Here is a 13988-nt window from a genome sequence, read left to right on the forward strand (position 1 = left end):
AAAGGTCAGAGACAGCCACAGTATCACCACCAGGCAGGTAAAATTACAGAAGTAGCAGCCCCCCTACCTTCCCTGCCAGAGTAAATGTGACCTTCGGTCAAGCTCTGAGGTTAGCCTTTCAAAATCAATTGGAAGTTCGCTGTTAACTGCAGGAGCCAGGCTTTCACCCTGGTCCCAGCCCAGTGAGCACAGGTCTAGGGGCAGCCTTCACACTCCCCTCGAAACACAGGGTTAGTTCAGTGCAGGAAGGTCTCCTTCATTCTACTAGACAATAAGAAAACAAAAATAAACACCAACATCTCCTCCAGTTCAGAATTTCTTGAGCTAATTTGTACCCCTTATCATCAGTGGGATGCATCCCACTTCCCTCTAACACTGGGCTCTATAGCTGCCGCCGAAGCATAATCTTTATTGTAGGGAAGGAAAAAGGGACCAGTTTGTTCAGCCTGAATACCACCCTCTGAACAGAGAACACCCAACAGACTGCTCAAAGCAAATACTGCCGAGAAATCCACAAAATATAACACTGCTAGAGCTGTGGCCAGTGGTTTGGTCTGGATCCCTCCCTCACACAGAGAAAGGGCGCTGGCAGCTGCATGTACTCAGTCAAGGCCCCGGGAGCCTGGAATGCATTCTTTTCCCTTGGTTCAAAATAACCTCAATTTGATGTACTTCAGGCATGCTGCAAAAGCTATTTGTTTGATTAAGCGGGGTGAGAGCACTGGGCGTTTGGAGGCAAGAAGCTCTTCTGGAATGTTTCTCTTTTTCGTGCCAGCTGGCTGAGGGAAGCTCCTATGTCCATGTAGTCACTGAAAGCTTCTTGCTGCCAAATTAATTCGTCTGTAGGATGCTTCAGAACAAACCTCAAGACACACAGGGGCCTGGCATAGATCTCTTTTAATGCAGGGATGAAGAAATAAATCCAGTTTGCAAAAGAAGTTTTTAAGCAATTCTAATCAGAAGACAAATTTTAAAAGATCATAGATGATTGCTGGCAAAGCAAAGAAATCAATAATTAAATATTATAACTAAAAACTTGCAGTGAAGCTTCCAAAACTATTTTATTGTGTCAAAAAATGGTAAAGAGATGAACTGGCACTGTGGAGGTTTGAAATCCAAACTGAGAGGGAAGAAGGATTGTGAGGATCTCCTTCAGGTCATTACTGCTTAGCAGGCCCACGGTTTGCTCCCCTCTGCCCTAGAATTTGCTCTTTGGGGCCGGCAACTTTTACTGCATCTCATACGTCCCATGGGGCAGGGGGATACAGGCAGAGCTCCACACCCTTGGGACTGTACAGACAGACTCGCCACTCCTGCCAAGAGGGAAGGCAAGCCTTGGGATTAGGACAGACAATAGCTGGGACAAAGCTGAACAAACAAAGCTTCTCTGCTCCATTTTCTAGTCTTTCACTAGCAGTGGGGATTTTTTTTTTAACCACCAGGGTCCTCTGTGTGGAAAAGCAGCAGTTAATTATTCCACATTCAGATGTGCCAACTAATAGTAAAACACATAAGCAAAAGCAGTGGTTTTGGATAGCGCTTTTTATCATTGCTGCTTTTCAAAAGCCTGAGGTGTGTGCCCTTGGTTTTGTTTCTGCTCAGAACATAAACAGCAGTTTTACAGAGAAGGGAGAGTAGATAGAGACTAGAAGAGAAACTGCTCCGCCAGCGCGTTGCAAAGGAGATGCAGGGCCGTTCCAAAGAGCCAAAGCCTTCATGCAGGTCATTTGACCTCCTAAAGATCCTCTGACATCTTCTAAATTTGTGTGAAGAATGATTTCCTGGGCAATTGCAAGGAAATTGCAGGAGACACTTGCCGAGATGATCGGTTTTCCAGCAGGGGTGGTCTGCAGCAGTCTCATCCCCACCTGCCCTTCCCAGCAGCGCAGTGGGTGCTCATCTCAAGAGCGAAAGCTGGTGTTTCTGCAGCAACAGCCCCCAAGATGTCCCATGCTTCCACTCAGTCAGCACTGCTATTTATTGAGCACATACACATAATTATACATGATCCTTTTTTGAGTCAAGTAAAGGCAGCCCATCCACCTGAGCCATGCCAGTCGTTAATGCCTTTTGGCAGGACAGATAACATGTCATAATGACAAGTCCCTTGTTGTCCCTGCACACTATTAGCACCCTTTTCAGTCCCTGTCAGCTCTTCCCACCATGGGGAAACAACATTCATCCCTGCATTGGCCACAGGCAATCCTGGATCCCACCTAATAGATAGATAGAAAAGATCATTTTATTTACAATTAATTAATACCATTAGAATTCGCTAAGATCTTACAACAGTCCACAACCACCTTACAACCAAGTGTGCTATGCCCGCCGAAGCAAAGAGCGCCTGGCTGGAAGGAGATAGCAGTGTAGATGCAGTGCAAGCCTCGGCTTGCAGTGAGCGTCCAGGCCGTCCTCCAGAGACATAAGCAGGTGCCTGTGAAAGATGCAAGCAGGTCAAGGATCTGTCGCACCAAGTGGCAGAATTACAGGAGACAGTGAGAAGGCTGCGTGGTGTTAGAGGGGCAGAAGAAGAGACAGATGAGTGGTTTCACAACCACTTTGTTATAGGTGATGCTACTCGGAACAAAGCATCATGCACCCCGGTGACCCACAAGATCAGGACCCCACTTCACTTTCCACCTTCCTGCATAACAACAAGGAACAAAAACAACATCCTAACAGCTGAACACACCTATGAGCAAGCTCTGCAGGGAGAAAGCCTACAGCAACACACATTTAGAAACCACAAAAAGAAACAATCGGTGCTTGCAGAGGGTGACTCTCTGCTAAGGGGCACCAAGGCACTCATCTGTTGGCCCAACAGAGAACCACATGAAGTTTGCTGCCTTCAAGGTGCTAAGGTCTGGGATGATACTGTGAGAATGCCACAACTTGTTAGAAACAGACTGTTATCCATTGCCCTTTCATGTGGGCACAGATGACAGAGCAAGCCAGAACCCAGGGGTTCTGGGGCAGGATCAAGCAAGGCTACAAAACTCTGGGGTGTGATTGAAGGGGATTGGTGCCTACATTCTCTTTTCCTCTACTTTACCAGTTAGAGGAAAGACTGCAGGTAGGAACAGCCACACCATGCAAATCAACACTTGGCTACGTGGCTATTGCTGTTGCCAGGGTTTTGGCCTTCATGGCTGTCAGACACTCCTTATGACTATAACCCACTAAGGAGAGACAGGATTCACCTGACTACAAAGGACAAAAGAATCTTTGCCAACAGGCTAGGAAACTTGGTGAAGTGAGCTTTAAATGGACAAGCCTGGGGGAAGGGGTCCACAGTGGTGACATATGTGCAGTTGAATGCAACAGGGTAAAAAGCCAAGCAAACCAGAGCAGCAATGAATGCTCTTTAGCTATCTCAGGATGTGTAGGAGATGAAGGTCATGTGGTAGCAAACACGCAAGGGTTGTTGATGCGTTAGAAACCATGGGAGTACCTGAGAACAGTCACATAGGAACTAGGGCTTCACCCCTAAAAAAGGTGGCAGGGCCAACAGCCCATCTGTGGTGCATCTATACCGGTGCATACAGCATGGGCAACAAACAAGAGGAGTTGGAAGCCATTGTGTAGCTGGAAAACTATGATATAATTGCAATCACAGAAACACCTTGGGTTGACTCACACAACTGGAGTGCTGCAATTGGTGGCTATAAACTCTTCAGAAGGGATAGGCAAGGAAGGAGAGATGGTGGGGTAGAGCTATGTGTTAGGAAATTAAATGGTCAAGTGTTTATGGGTACAAATCAGGGGAAAGGCCAACAAGGCAGGTATCATGGTGGGAGTCTGTTATAGACCACCCAACCAGAATGAAGAGGCAGAGGAAATATTCTATAGGCAGCTGGGAAAAGTTACTATTGCTAGCCCTTGTTCCCATGGATCTTTCAACTTATGATATGCTTGCTGGAAATACAACACAGTGGAGAAGAAGCAGGCTAGGGGGTTTCTGGAGCGTGTGGAAGATAATCTCCTGACACAGCTGGTCAGTGAGCCAGCTAGGGAAGGCACCAGCTGGACCTGTTGTTTGTGAACAGAGAAGGACCTGTGGGTGATGTGATGGTTGGAGGCCACCTTGGGGACAGCAATCATGAAGTGGCAGAGTTTTTGATTCTCAGGGAAGTAGGGAGGGTGGTTGGCAGAACTGTGACCTTGGACTTCCCGAGGGCAGACTTCAGCCTATTTAGAGATTTGGTTGACAAAGTCCCTTGGGTGCCAGTCCTGAAGGGCAAAGAAGTCCAGGAAGGCTGGACAGTCTTCAAGAGGGAAATCTTAAAGGTGCAGGAGCATGTGCCAAAAAGCGAGCCAGTGGGGAAGACTGGCCTGGCTGAACAGAGAGCTTTGGCTGGAACGCAGGAAAAAAGGAGAGTTTATAACCTTGGGAAGAAGGGACAGGCAACTCAGGAGGACTACAAAGATGTCATGAGAACTTAATTTGGCTACTGCAGTAAAAAAAATTTTAAATGTTTCCATAAATACATTAGCAAAAAAAAGGAAGGCTAAGGAAAATCTCCATCTTTTACTGATGCAGGGAGGAAACAGTGACAAAGGATGAAGAAAAGGCTGAGGTACTTAATGCCTTCTTTGCCTCAGTCTTTAACACTAAGACCAATTGTTCTCAGGGTACCCAGCCCCCTGAGCTGGAAGACAGGAACAGGGAGCAGAATGAAGCCCCCATAATCCAACAAGAAATGGTCAGTGATCTGCTACAACACTTAGACAAACACAAGTCTATGGAGCCAGATGGGATCCACCCAAGGGTGCTGAGGCAGCTGGTGGAGATGCTCACTGAGCCACTTTCCATCATTTATCAGCAGTCCTGGCTAACCAGGGAGGTCCCAGTTGCCTGGAGGTTGGCCATTGTGAAGCCCATCGACAAGAAGGGCCAGAAGGAGCAAGGGAAGGTTATGGAGCAGATCATCCTGAATGCTGTCACTTGGCACAGACAGGGCAAGCAGGTCATCAGGCCCAGCCAGCATGGGTTTATGAAGGGCACTTCACTGAACTTCTATGACCAGGTGACCCACTTACTGGATGAGGGAAAGGCTGTGGGTGATAGTTGCAATTTGACTTAAGATAGACAACAAATATTGATATAACCCATGTCAATTAGTTGTCAACAGCTCACCTCTCACAGTGCCTGTTATGGGTCACAGGTTCTCCCACTGGTCTCAGCTGCACTGGGCTCCAAGTACAACAACTGGTGCCCAACTCAGTCAGCCTCACACAGGGCACCAATTGCTGCAGCACAAACAAGCTATCAGGCTGCAATAAGGCTTTTACTATCGGTCAGAATCTACTGGTCCATACTGTTTCTCCTTCCTCCAGAGATCATACCACACTGTTCCTCCTCTGTCAGGGCTATTTAACTACTTAGCAGGAACAAGCTGCAGCTGCACATCATCCATGTCAATCAGCCCACTGCCTTCACTCCTCTACAGGTGAGGGAAAGGCTCTGGGTGGTGTCTACCTGGACTTTAGCAAAGCCTTTGACACCATCTCCCACAGCATCTCCTGGAGAAACTGGCTGCTCATGGCTGGGCCGGGGGTGCTCTGTGCTGGGTAAAAAACTGGCTGGATGGCCGAGCCCAGAGAGCAGTGGGGAATGGAGTCACATCCCACCGGTGCTGGTCACAAGCAGTGTCCCCAGGGCTCCGTGCTGGGGCCCGTCCTGTTCAATATCTTCATCAATGATCTGGAGGAGGGGATGGAGCGCACCGTCAGTCAGTTTGCAGATGACACCGTGTTGAGTGGGAGCGTTGATCTGCTGGACGGATCCCTCTGCAGAGGGGTCTGGGCCCGCTGGGCCGATGGGCTGAGGCCAATTGTATGAGATTCTGTTGAATCTGTTGGGCTCAGTGCCGGGCCCTGTCTGTGGGTCACACCACAGGGGGCTGGGAGCTGCCTGGCGGGGAAGGGCCTGGGGGGTGGCTGACGGTCACCTGGGCATGAGCCAGCAGTGTGCCCAGGTGGCCAAGGAGGCCAACAGCAGCCTGGCTTGTATCAGAAACTGTGTGGCCAGCAGGGCCAGGGCAGTGATTGTCCCCCTGTGCCCGGCACTGGTGAGGCCGCACCTCGAGCCCTGGGTTCAGTGTTGGGCCCCTCACAAGAGGGACACTGAGGGGCTGGAGCGTGTCCAGAGCCAGGCAGAGGGCTGGGGAAGGGGCTGGGGCACCAGCCTGATTGGGGGCAGCTGAGGGCACTGGGGGGGCTCAGCCTGGAGAGGAGAAGGCTGAGGGGAGATCTTACCACTTTCTACAGCTGCCTGAAAGGAGGGTGTAGACAGGTGGTGGCTGGTCTCTTTTCCCACATAGCAAGTGATAGGAAGAGAGGAAATGGCCTCAAGTTGCACCAGGGGAGGGTTACATTGGGTGTGAGGAAAAATTTCTTCCCTGCAAGGGTCGTCAGGCATTGGAACAGGCTGCCCAGGGCGGTGGTGGAGTCACCATCCTTGGAGGGATTTAAAGGACGTGTAGATGTGGCACTTAGGGACATGGGTTAGTGGTGGGCTTGGCAGTGTTGGGTTAATGGTTGGACTCAGTGATCATAAGGATCTTTTCCAACTTAAATGACTCTATGATTCTATGAATTGTGGTAGGGCTTGAAGACCAGTTAATAGAAATTTTAAAAAAGAATAAAATTTAGAAGAGAGTAAAATTATTATATAGGTGGACAAAACAGGCCTTACAGCTTCTGGCTGGAATGCTTCTGTGCAGCACACCAGATCGTATTTTTTTGTAAGAGCACTAGTCATTCTCTGTGTTAGCACATCTATGCCTGAATGCTTAATGCATCAGTTCATCTTTGTCACATCAGAGATTGGCATCCAACAGGCTGACTGTCAGATTTAAGCCTATCCCAGGTTCAGCAGATAAATAAATTGCTTGTCTTGCTACTGATTTTGATCTGAAAATCATTAATGGCTATATTTCTCCACCCAGAGAAGCTTCAGCTTGCAAGACAGCGATGCAAACCCCCTTGTACAAAAGGATGACCCTGCAGTCATTATTTGCTCTTCTTCAAACTAGGCCATCTTTTCAGTTGGATTCACTATGTTGTAGCAATATCAATGTCCTCAAGTTTTATTTCAGATGTTCAGTTTCATAGTCACCCATAGTTTTCCTGGTGATTCTCACTTAATCTTACTGTATCTTCCATGCTGATAATTGCAGAACATACTGTTACCGCACTTTAACTGAGCAAAGGGGTACATGAAGTTTATTATCAAGATACAATAGAAGAAGGAAACTCTGAAACAGTTTTAGCATTAATCTCTTTTTGATAATAGGAGCAGTCAATATGGGGAAACAGTACTACTGTTCTTAAATTTTAAAGAAAAAAAAACCCAAACCAAAACACAAGATATGGAAGCACTGGCTTACCATCTTTTTCTTTATCACTACATGAAAAAAAGTTGGTTTGTTCTATCTGCTTTTTCAAAGTTACTCAAGATCTTTTCCTAGAGCCCTACAGATCACAAACATCCTTTTTTTTCAAAGAGTTAGCAAAAGGATCACATAAATCCCACCAAGAGTTCAAGAGAATCACTGGCAGTCACGGTATCACCATGATGGGATCAACACAATCAAAAGGGCAGGGTCATGAAGAACTTCAAGTTCTGGGAACAACTTAAGTTCTGCGACTTAACAAAGACAGGAAAGACTTTAGAGGATAACAGGTGCAGTGATAAGAAAGGATTACTATTTGTATTTACAGCAAAATATCCAGGGAGAACAGGGCTTCCCTCTGGAACATGATGTGGCTGACAGATTCAGCAATTCTACCTGTAACAGGATTGTCCTTTTTGAACTTCCAACAGTTCCTGCCAATTATGGCTTTTTTGTTGATGTTATTTTTAATGATGGGCAAGCAGCTGTAATTAAAAAGTAAACTTTAAGTTCTGTTGCGGAAGCCATGCAAAGCCAGTTTGTTACTCAAGCTGCACTGAAGACCTTTTGTAAAGGCACTATTCTGAGGGACTCTTGCAAAGAGGGAAATTAGCCATGGACAGGAACCCAGTATTAAAATCACCTTAATTACAGCATGAAAACCTGCGCTTTTAAAGACTTACCAATTTATGGCTTTAGGAATGACTTGTTTGAAGTAAGTCATGCCTCCCACTGACCTCTCTTCGAGGCTTTAATAAGGCATTACAGCGAGGTAAGAATTATCCCCATTAGCCTGCCTGGTTCATAACCACATTGTTAAATTTCAGAGAACACATTGACCTTAGCACAAAACCCAACAGGAGGCAGCTATGCAGGTACCTGCAAACTGAGTGCCGGATCCAATATATGCATTTATAATAGCACATTACATGTACATTATTACATGTAAAATTATGATTTTTAGGAACACCTCCTTTGTCCCAAAATGAGGCAGCAGCTGAGACGGTGGATAAATAAACCACCCAGGCAATAACAGCTGCACCAATTCAAAATGCTAGTTTCCTGAAATAAAAGGGCACAAAGGCCTCAGGAGGCTACATCAGACCAAGTACGGTGCATGCTGCAATTTGAGACACCTTCTTAAAAATACAGTTGAATTTTGGAAAGTAAATAAAAATGCTGTGGGATTTCATGTTCATGATTGGAACAGTGATTTTATCCCGCATGTGCACAGTTTGTAACCGAAGAACCACCTTTCCCAGTGCCAAGCCTTATAAATTCAACATCACTTATTCTCATGCATCACTGAATAGTTTTCTTTTTCGCAGTATATCCCATTGAAGCAAGACTGCAGTTCAGTTGCTGTCGTTGGGTTTACACATGTGCAGCTAGCCACAGCAACTGTAGTGAGGATATCAAAGAATATAGTGGACTCCAGCACCTGCTTTCTTAAGTGCACAACTCAAGTAGTACTAAAAAAGTCAAGAAGTTACCACAAAATGTTGTTATTAACATGAAGAGTCTTGAGCCAAGAAGTCAGGAGGTGCCATAGAAATGGAAAAGAAATGCAAAAGAAATTTAATCACAGGCTGCAGCCGTTACGCCTTGCGAGCCTTTAAGTGGGGACAGCCAGGCATCCCAGGAAGGGTCCTGGGAAATGCCAAAGCTTCCCTGAGGAGACACAACCCACATGCCTTTGAATCTAATTCTGAATGTAATTTTTATTAAACAAAATAATGAAGCATCTCAGAACATGTTTGCACACTTGCATGCAAAAGGATTAATGAGGTTGTGTTTAAAAAAAATGTTGATTCAGGAAACCCACCATCACTTTGTAAAATAATGACAACAGATGGGCACAGACCTCTACAACAAAAAAAATGTGGCTTTTTTTCCCTCCCGAGTCCTCTCTGTTACAAGCCATTTTGGGGTATTTTGAGTGCCATGGGCCTTTTTTTATGCTTCTTTTATTATTACCGATGAGGTCATTCCCATAATATGTAAAGAAAAAGCTTGCCTCACACCTCACATAACAAACTAGCTTTAGCAGGACTGTTCATTTGATGAATAAGAGAAGTAATAGTGAATGGCCACCTATGCTAGTTAAGCACTGAGTCTTTGCTAGTGAAATTGTGTGGTCACCAAGGAACTGCAAAGACTGAAGTTTTGCCCCAAGATACACCCCATCAGTAGGTGGAAATGTACAGCTGATTTTTCTGAAGGATAAAGAAATGGAAGCTTATGTTACTGTGTTTAAGTAACTTTTAACATCAACATGGAAAATATCCTAGAAAACTCCTATGCATTTCAATACTAGAATGAGATTGGCTATGAACCATAGTCTGCATAACATTAAAGGCAAAAAGTGTGACTATTTTCACAAACCTCAAACCCCAGTGTTAGCAGGGCTCATCAAAGTGTGCGCGAGAATGAATAAATGTAACAGACCTAGAAGAATTCATTATGTAGTCGATAAAATCTCAATCTGAAAATTTAATTTTTGTATTGTTACTTTTTTCCAAATAGTAACATTTCTTTCTAATATCTTTTTTTTAATTAATAGCAAGTAAGAAGACTTTAGAAGGGAAACCTTAATCTAGCAGCATTGTGGACAGTGAAATTCATTGTTTAGACCTTCAAAATGTTTCATGAAGATGATGCTAGCAGCATAATTTCTCAGAAAACTCAAATTAATGTACAACTTTATTTTCCAAAATAGCATCAAGAATAAAATCTTGTTCAGATTCAGGGCAAAACTCCACTGACCTTTAAAGGTATGAGCTGGAGAAGTGAGGAGCAGAAAAAGTTGCTATTAACATTGGCTTTTTGAGCTGGGATACAAATACATATGCTTTCCACCTGCTGTACTGGGAGCTGTGAATACACACTTTGAACTCACAGCTTTTCTGTCTGATGGACAAAGAGGAGAGCTCTAGCATCCTTTAAGGTGTATGGCACACTTTCTGGAACATAGATATCTGATGCTTGTTTTTAGAATAAATCTAAGTTGATGTATCATGAGCCACCTCTAATTCAACCGCTGTCACTTCTTTTTTTCATTAGCACGTGATCATTTTAATTAGGAGTGCAGCAGAGGAGTCACTATCTTGGATGAAGACCCTGTTGTATTAGAAACTAAACAGGCGGAGAGGAAAAAGATTGAAGAAATACACAAAAATTATATTAGTCAAAACATCATTAGCTCCAAAAAATGTAGCTTTTTTAAAAAATACACTATGATTTCTCTTAAGTCCATACCTGCCCTAATTCACAGAACACATTGTTCAGATGGTACCTTATTCCATAGAAATTTTCCAAAGAGCTCATTCCACAGGTCTGGCATCTACCTGCACTTTATCCTTACAGCACATGAGATCCCTCTCACATTATTTTTCTAATTTTTAATCAGAAAAAGTAAGTTGGGAAATTTGTGAGTTACCATCCCAGGCATGGTGCTCCAAAGCATTCCCTGGAGTTGCACAGTGAAATACTTGTGCAGCTCATGGAAACACATTGTCTCATCACCATTCAAAGTGGGCAGAGGCAGGTTTACATTATGTGTCATTCAGTTAAGGATAGGGTACACTTTTTGAGCGGAGTATTCAATAGATTATATAAATCCACTCATGCCAGGGACTTTGCTTCAAGATCCCAACATTTTAAGCAATAAACTTAATACCTGCACAAAATCAAAGCTTTACTTGCAGGCATGGATGCTCATGGAGCATTTCTAATTCAGAAATAGTTATCCTTAGAAATAATAATTAAAAAAAGAATTAATTAAAAAGGATTCTGTATTTTGTTGCAATGAGTCATTTCCTTATAACAAATATTACTGATTATAACAGCAGTGGAGTTGGCAGGTTCGGAGTGCTGAAACTGTGCAAAGTACTGCGTTATATAAAGATTTGTTCCTATAAATCAGAATACTTCATATATATTCATACTTCATATGAACAGCTATGTATTCCTAGAATACATGTATCTCTGAAATGTCACCAGCTCTGTTTTTAATCATAATAACTTCTAAGCATCCTGTTTAGTTAGATGTGTGAATGATGCTTACTCTTAGAAAGGAGAAAAAGGAGAGAGAAAAATAGAATCTGTGCTGTACAGAGTAATATTTTATTTAACTTTTAGGTGAAAACCAAAGAAACATACCCAAAATACACCCAGAAAACCGCCCGTGTAACAATTTATTTTTATTTTCTGTAAGAGGGTTACCAGCAGATGGAATATCAGGCAAGGAGAGAAACTGCTGTAATAGTTTAAGACTACTAATTTTAATTAATTAAGACATAGTGTGCATATGCCCATGTACAACTCACCATAAGGTGATATAACTATAAATACCATTTAAAAAACTCTGTAAAGACAAACACACATCCTATATGTGTTATACACATACTCATACGCACATGGAAGGTATTCCAGTGATGCGACTCCAGTTGCAGGTGTTGCCTTCAGCATTTGTTTCCTAATACCCTGCACTTTAAAAGCTGAAGCGAGAATAAACTTCAAGAAAGGGTGTAAAGCCTCGTATTCTAAATTACTGAAGAAAATGGTTCCCCCGTTTCTCCCCACTCCAGAAGGTGACCGCGGGCTAGAGAGGGCAGGAGGGGCTGTGCCCGAGGGGAGGATGCTGCGGTGCCCCCGCACGCCCCACCAGGCTGGCGTGCACCTCGGGGACGAGCAGCGTCGCTTAAAGGGCTGCTCCGACAAGATTCTCCCAATAAAACCCTACCAGAGAGCCACAGAGCCTTCTGAGGACACAGTGGCTGGCAGAGAACGAACCAGAGCCCCTTCCTCGCTCCGCACCACCTTCTGTCCCCGCAGCTGTCCCCGCAGGCACAGGACCCGCAGCGAGCGGCACCGCTTCGCAGCGCCGTCGCCCTTCGCAGCAGCAGCCCAGGCGCGCCCCGCAGGCCTGCGGGAGGGGGCTCGGCGGGGGGCTCGGGGCGCGGGGTGACGGCCCGTCGCTCGGGGGCTGGGGGGCGAGGGCGCGGGGGGCGCAGCCCGCAGCAGGCTGAACCCCAGCGGTGCCCCCGCTGCCCAGGGGCCGCGGCGCGGCGGGACTTCCCCCCCCCAACCCCGTACCTGCGGCGAGACCCCCCCCCGCCCCGTACCTACGGCGGGACACCCCCGTACCTGCGGCGGGACACACACACACACCCCGTACCTGCGGCGGGACCCCCCCGTACCTGCGGCGGGCTCGGCTCCGGTGGGACGCGGCTGCTGCTCCTTCCGCAGCACGGGAAGCCACCCCCTCGCATCTTCTCCCGGGGTCCTCGCAAGCAGGGCTGCGTGGGGGCTGGAGGAAAGCCCACCCTCCCAGCGCGGCGCCCTAGCCCATTCTGAGCCGGGGGGGCAGCGGCCTCGCCTTCTGCTGGCTGGCCAGGGGCTGCCGGCCCCCCAGCCCCCCAGCCCAACCCGCCCTGCCCAGGGATTGGCCGGCTCCCGGGGCTCCCGGGGACATTCCACATGTCACCGCGCATTTCCCACATGCCGCCGAGCATCCTCTGGCCGGCGGGACCCCACGCCTGCCCTGCGCGGCTGCCCCCCTTTCCCCCCCCCGCCCCCCCCCCGCGGGCGGCTGCCCCCCACGGCTCCATCCCAGCACCCCTGCTACTTACATGAGGCAAAGGGGCTTAAAATCTAGGGTTTACTTTCCTACTGGTGATATTACTTTTCAAGAAGCCTGCATTTACTCATTGTTTTCTGGAAAACGGTAGGAAAAAAATGTGAAAGACGAGCTGTGCTTGCTTTCTATACTGGGGATATTATACTTTGATTTGTGTAAGATTTTGCCGGATTTTTATGGTTTTCACAGTCAATATCTGCTAGGTTTGTGTGCGCTGGGTTTCAGGCACACATACGGCACGCAGAAGTACTTCGTTTTTCAGCAGAGCACTGAAGAATGCACGTGGGGTGTGCATAAACAAGAGCATCGTAAACACCCTGCTGAAGCCCCTTCTCAGAGGAGGCTGTCATGGCAGCAGCGAACTTTTTCCTTTACCTTTTCCTACCTTTCAGATTTCCTCAGGAAATGCAAGTTGCAGCATTCTGGCTGGCAGTCCTTCATGGCCTCACCGAAAAACCTTGAACTTGCTGTGAATGGAATGGAGCTTTGGTTACAGCTGTGCCACTGCGGCCAGAGAACCCGCCAGGAGCTGCACAAATGCCATTGCCACTTTCAGAGTGCAGGAACCACAGCATACACCGTAAGAAGCCTCATGGACCATGAGAGACTGCACCATGAAGTCTGTTATAAGCAGTGAAACAAATAGCTAATGTGATCTCCATTTAACAGCGCTTGGGGTTTGGACAGGCATCAGAACTTCACAGAGGATCTCTTGCTTTAGGCTGTTATGTAGAAATGACTGCTTCAACATCCAGTTCAAAATTAAGAGATGAAGACCTCATCTGGAAAAAAAAAAGTGACAGTTTGTATATTTTTCATAAATGAACCAGTAAACTAAACATGTTTCCCCTTTATTTTAAAGTGGCACCAGTATATAAGTCCCTTGAAAGGTGGCATTCAGAGTTTTCCAATTCCATAGAGAAGTTTGCAGCTCAAGCAATTACATGCAT

General features: G+C 46.2%; 1 protein-coding gene across 4 annotated transcripts in view; it reads right to left on the minus strand.

Annotated features, from left to right (window-relative positions):
• Positions 1-12685, minus strand: part of TNS3 (tensin 3) — a 281319-nt gene extending 268634 nt beyond the window's left edge. For all 4 annotated transcript variants that reach the window (XM_055710377.1, XM_055710374.1, XM_055710376.1 and 1 more), the window contains exon 1: positions 12599-12685. In XM_055710377.1, the coding sequence (XP_055566352.1) occupies positions 12599-12670 (72 nt within the window). In that variant the 5' untranslated portion in view covers positions 12671-12685. The remainder of the gene's footprint in view (positions 1-12598) is intronic.
• Between the last annotated feature and the right edge of the window lie 1303 nt (positions 12686-13988).

The sequence above is a fragment of the Falco cherrug genome, chromosome 4, assembly GCF_023634085.1.
Source record: "Falco cherrug isolate bFalChe1 chromosome 4, bFalChe1.pri, whole genome shotgun sequence".
NCBI lineage: Eukaryota > Metazoa > Chordata > Aves > Falconiformes > Falconidae > Falco > Falco cherrug.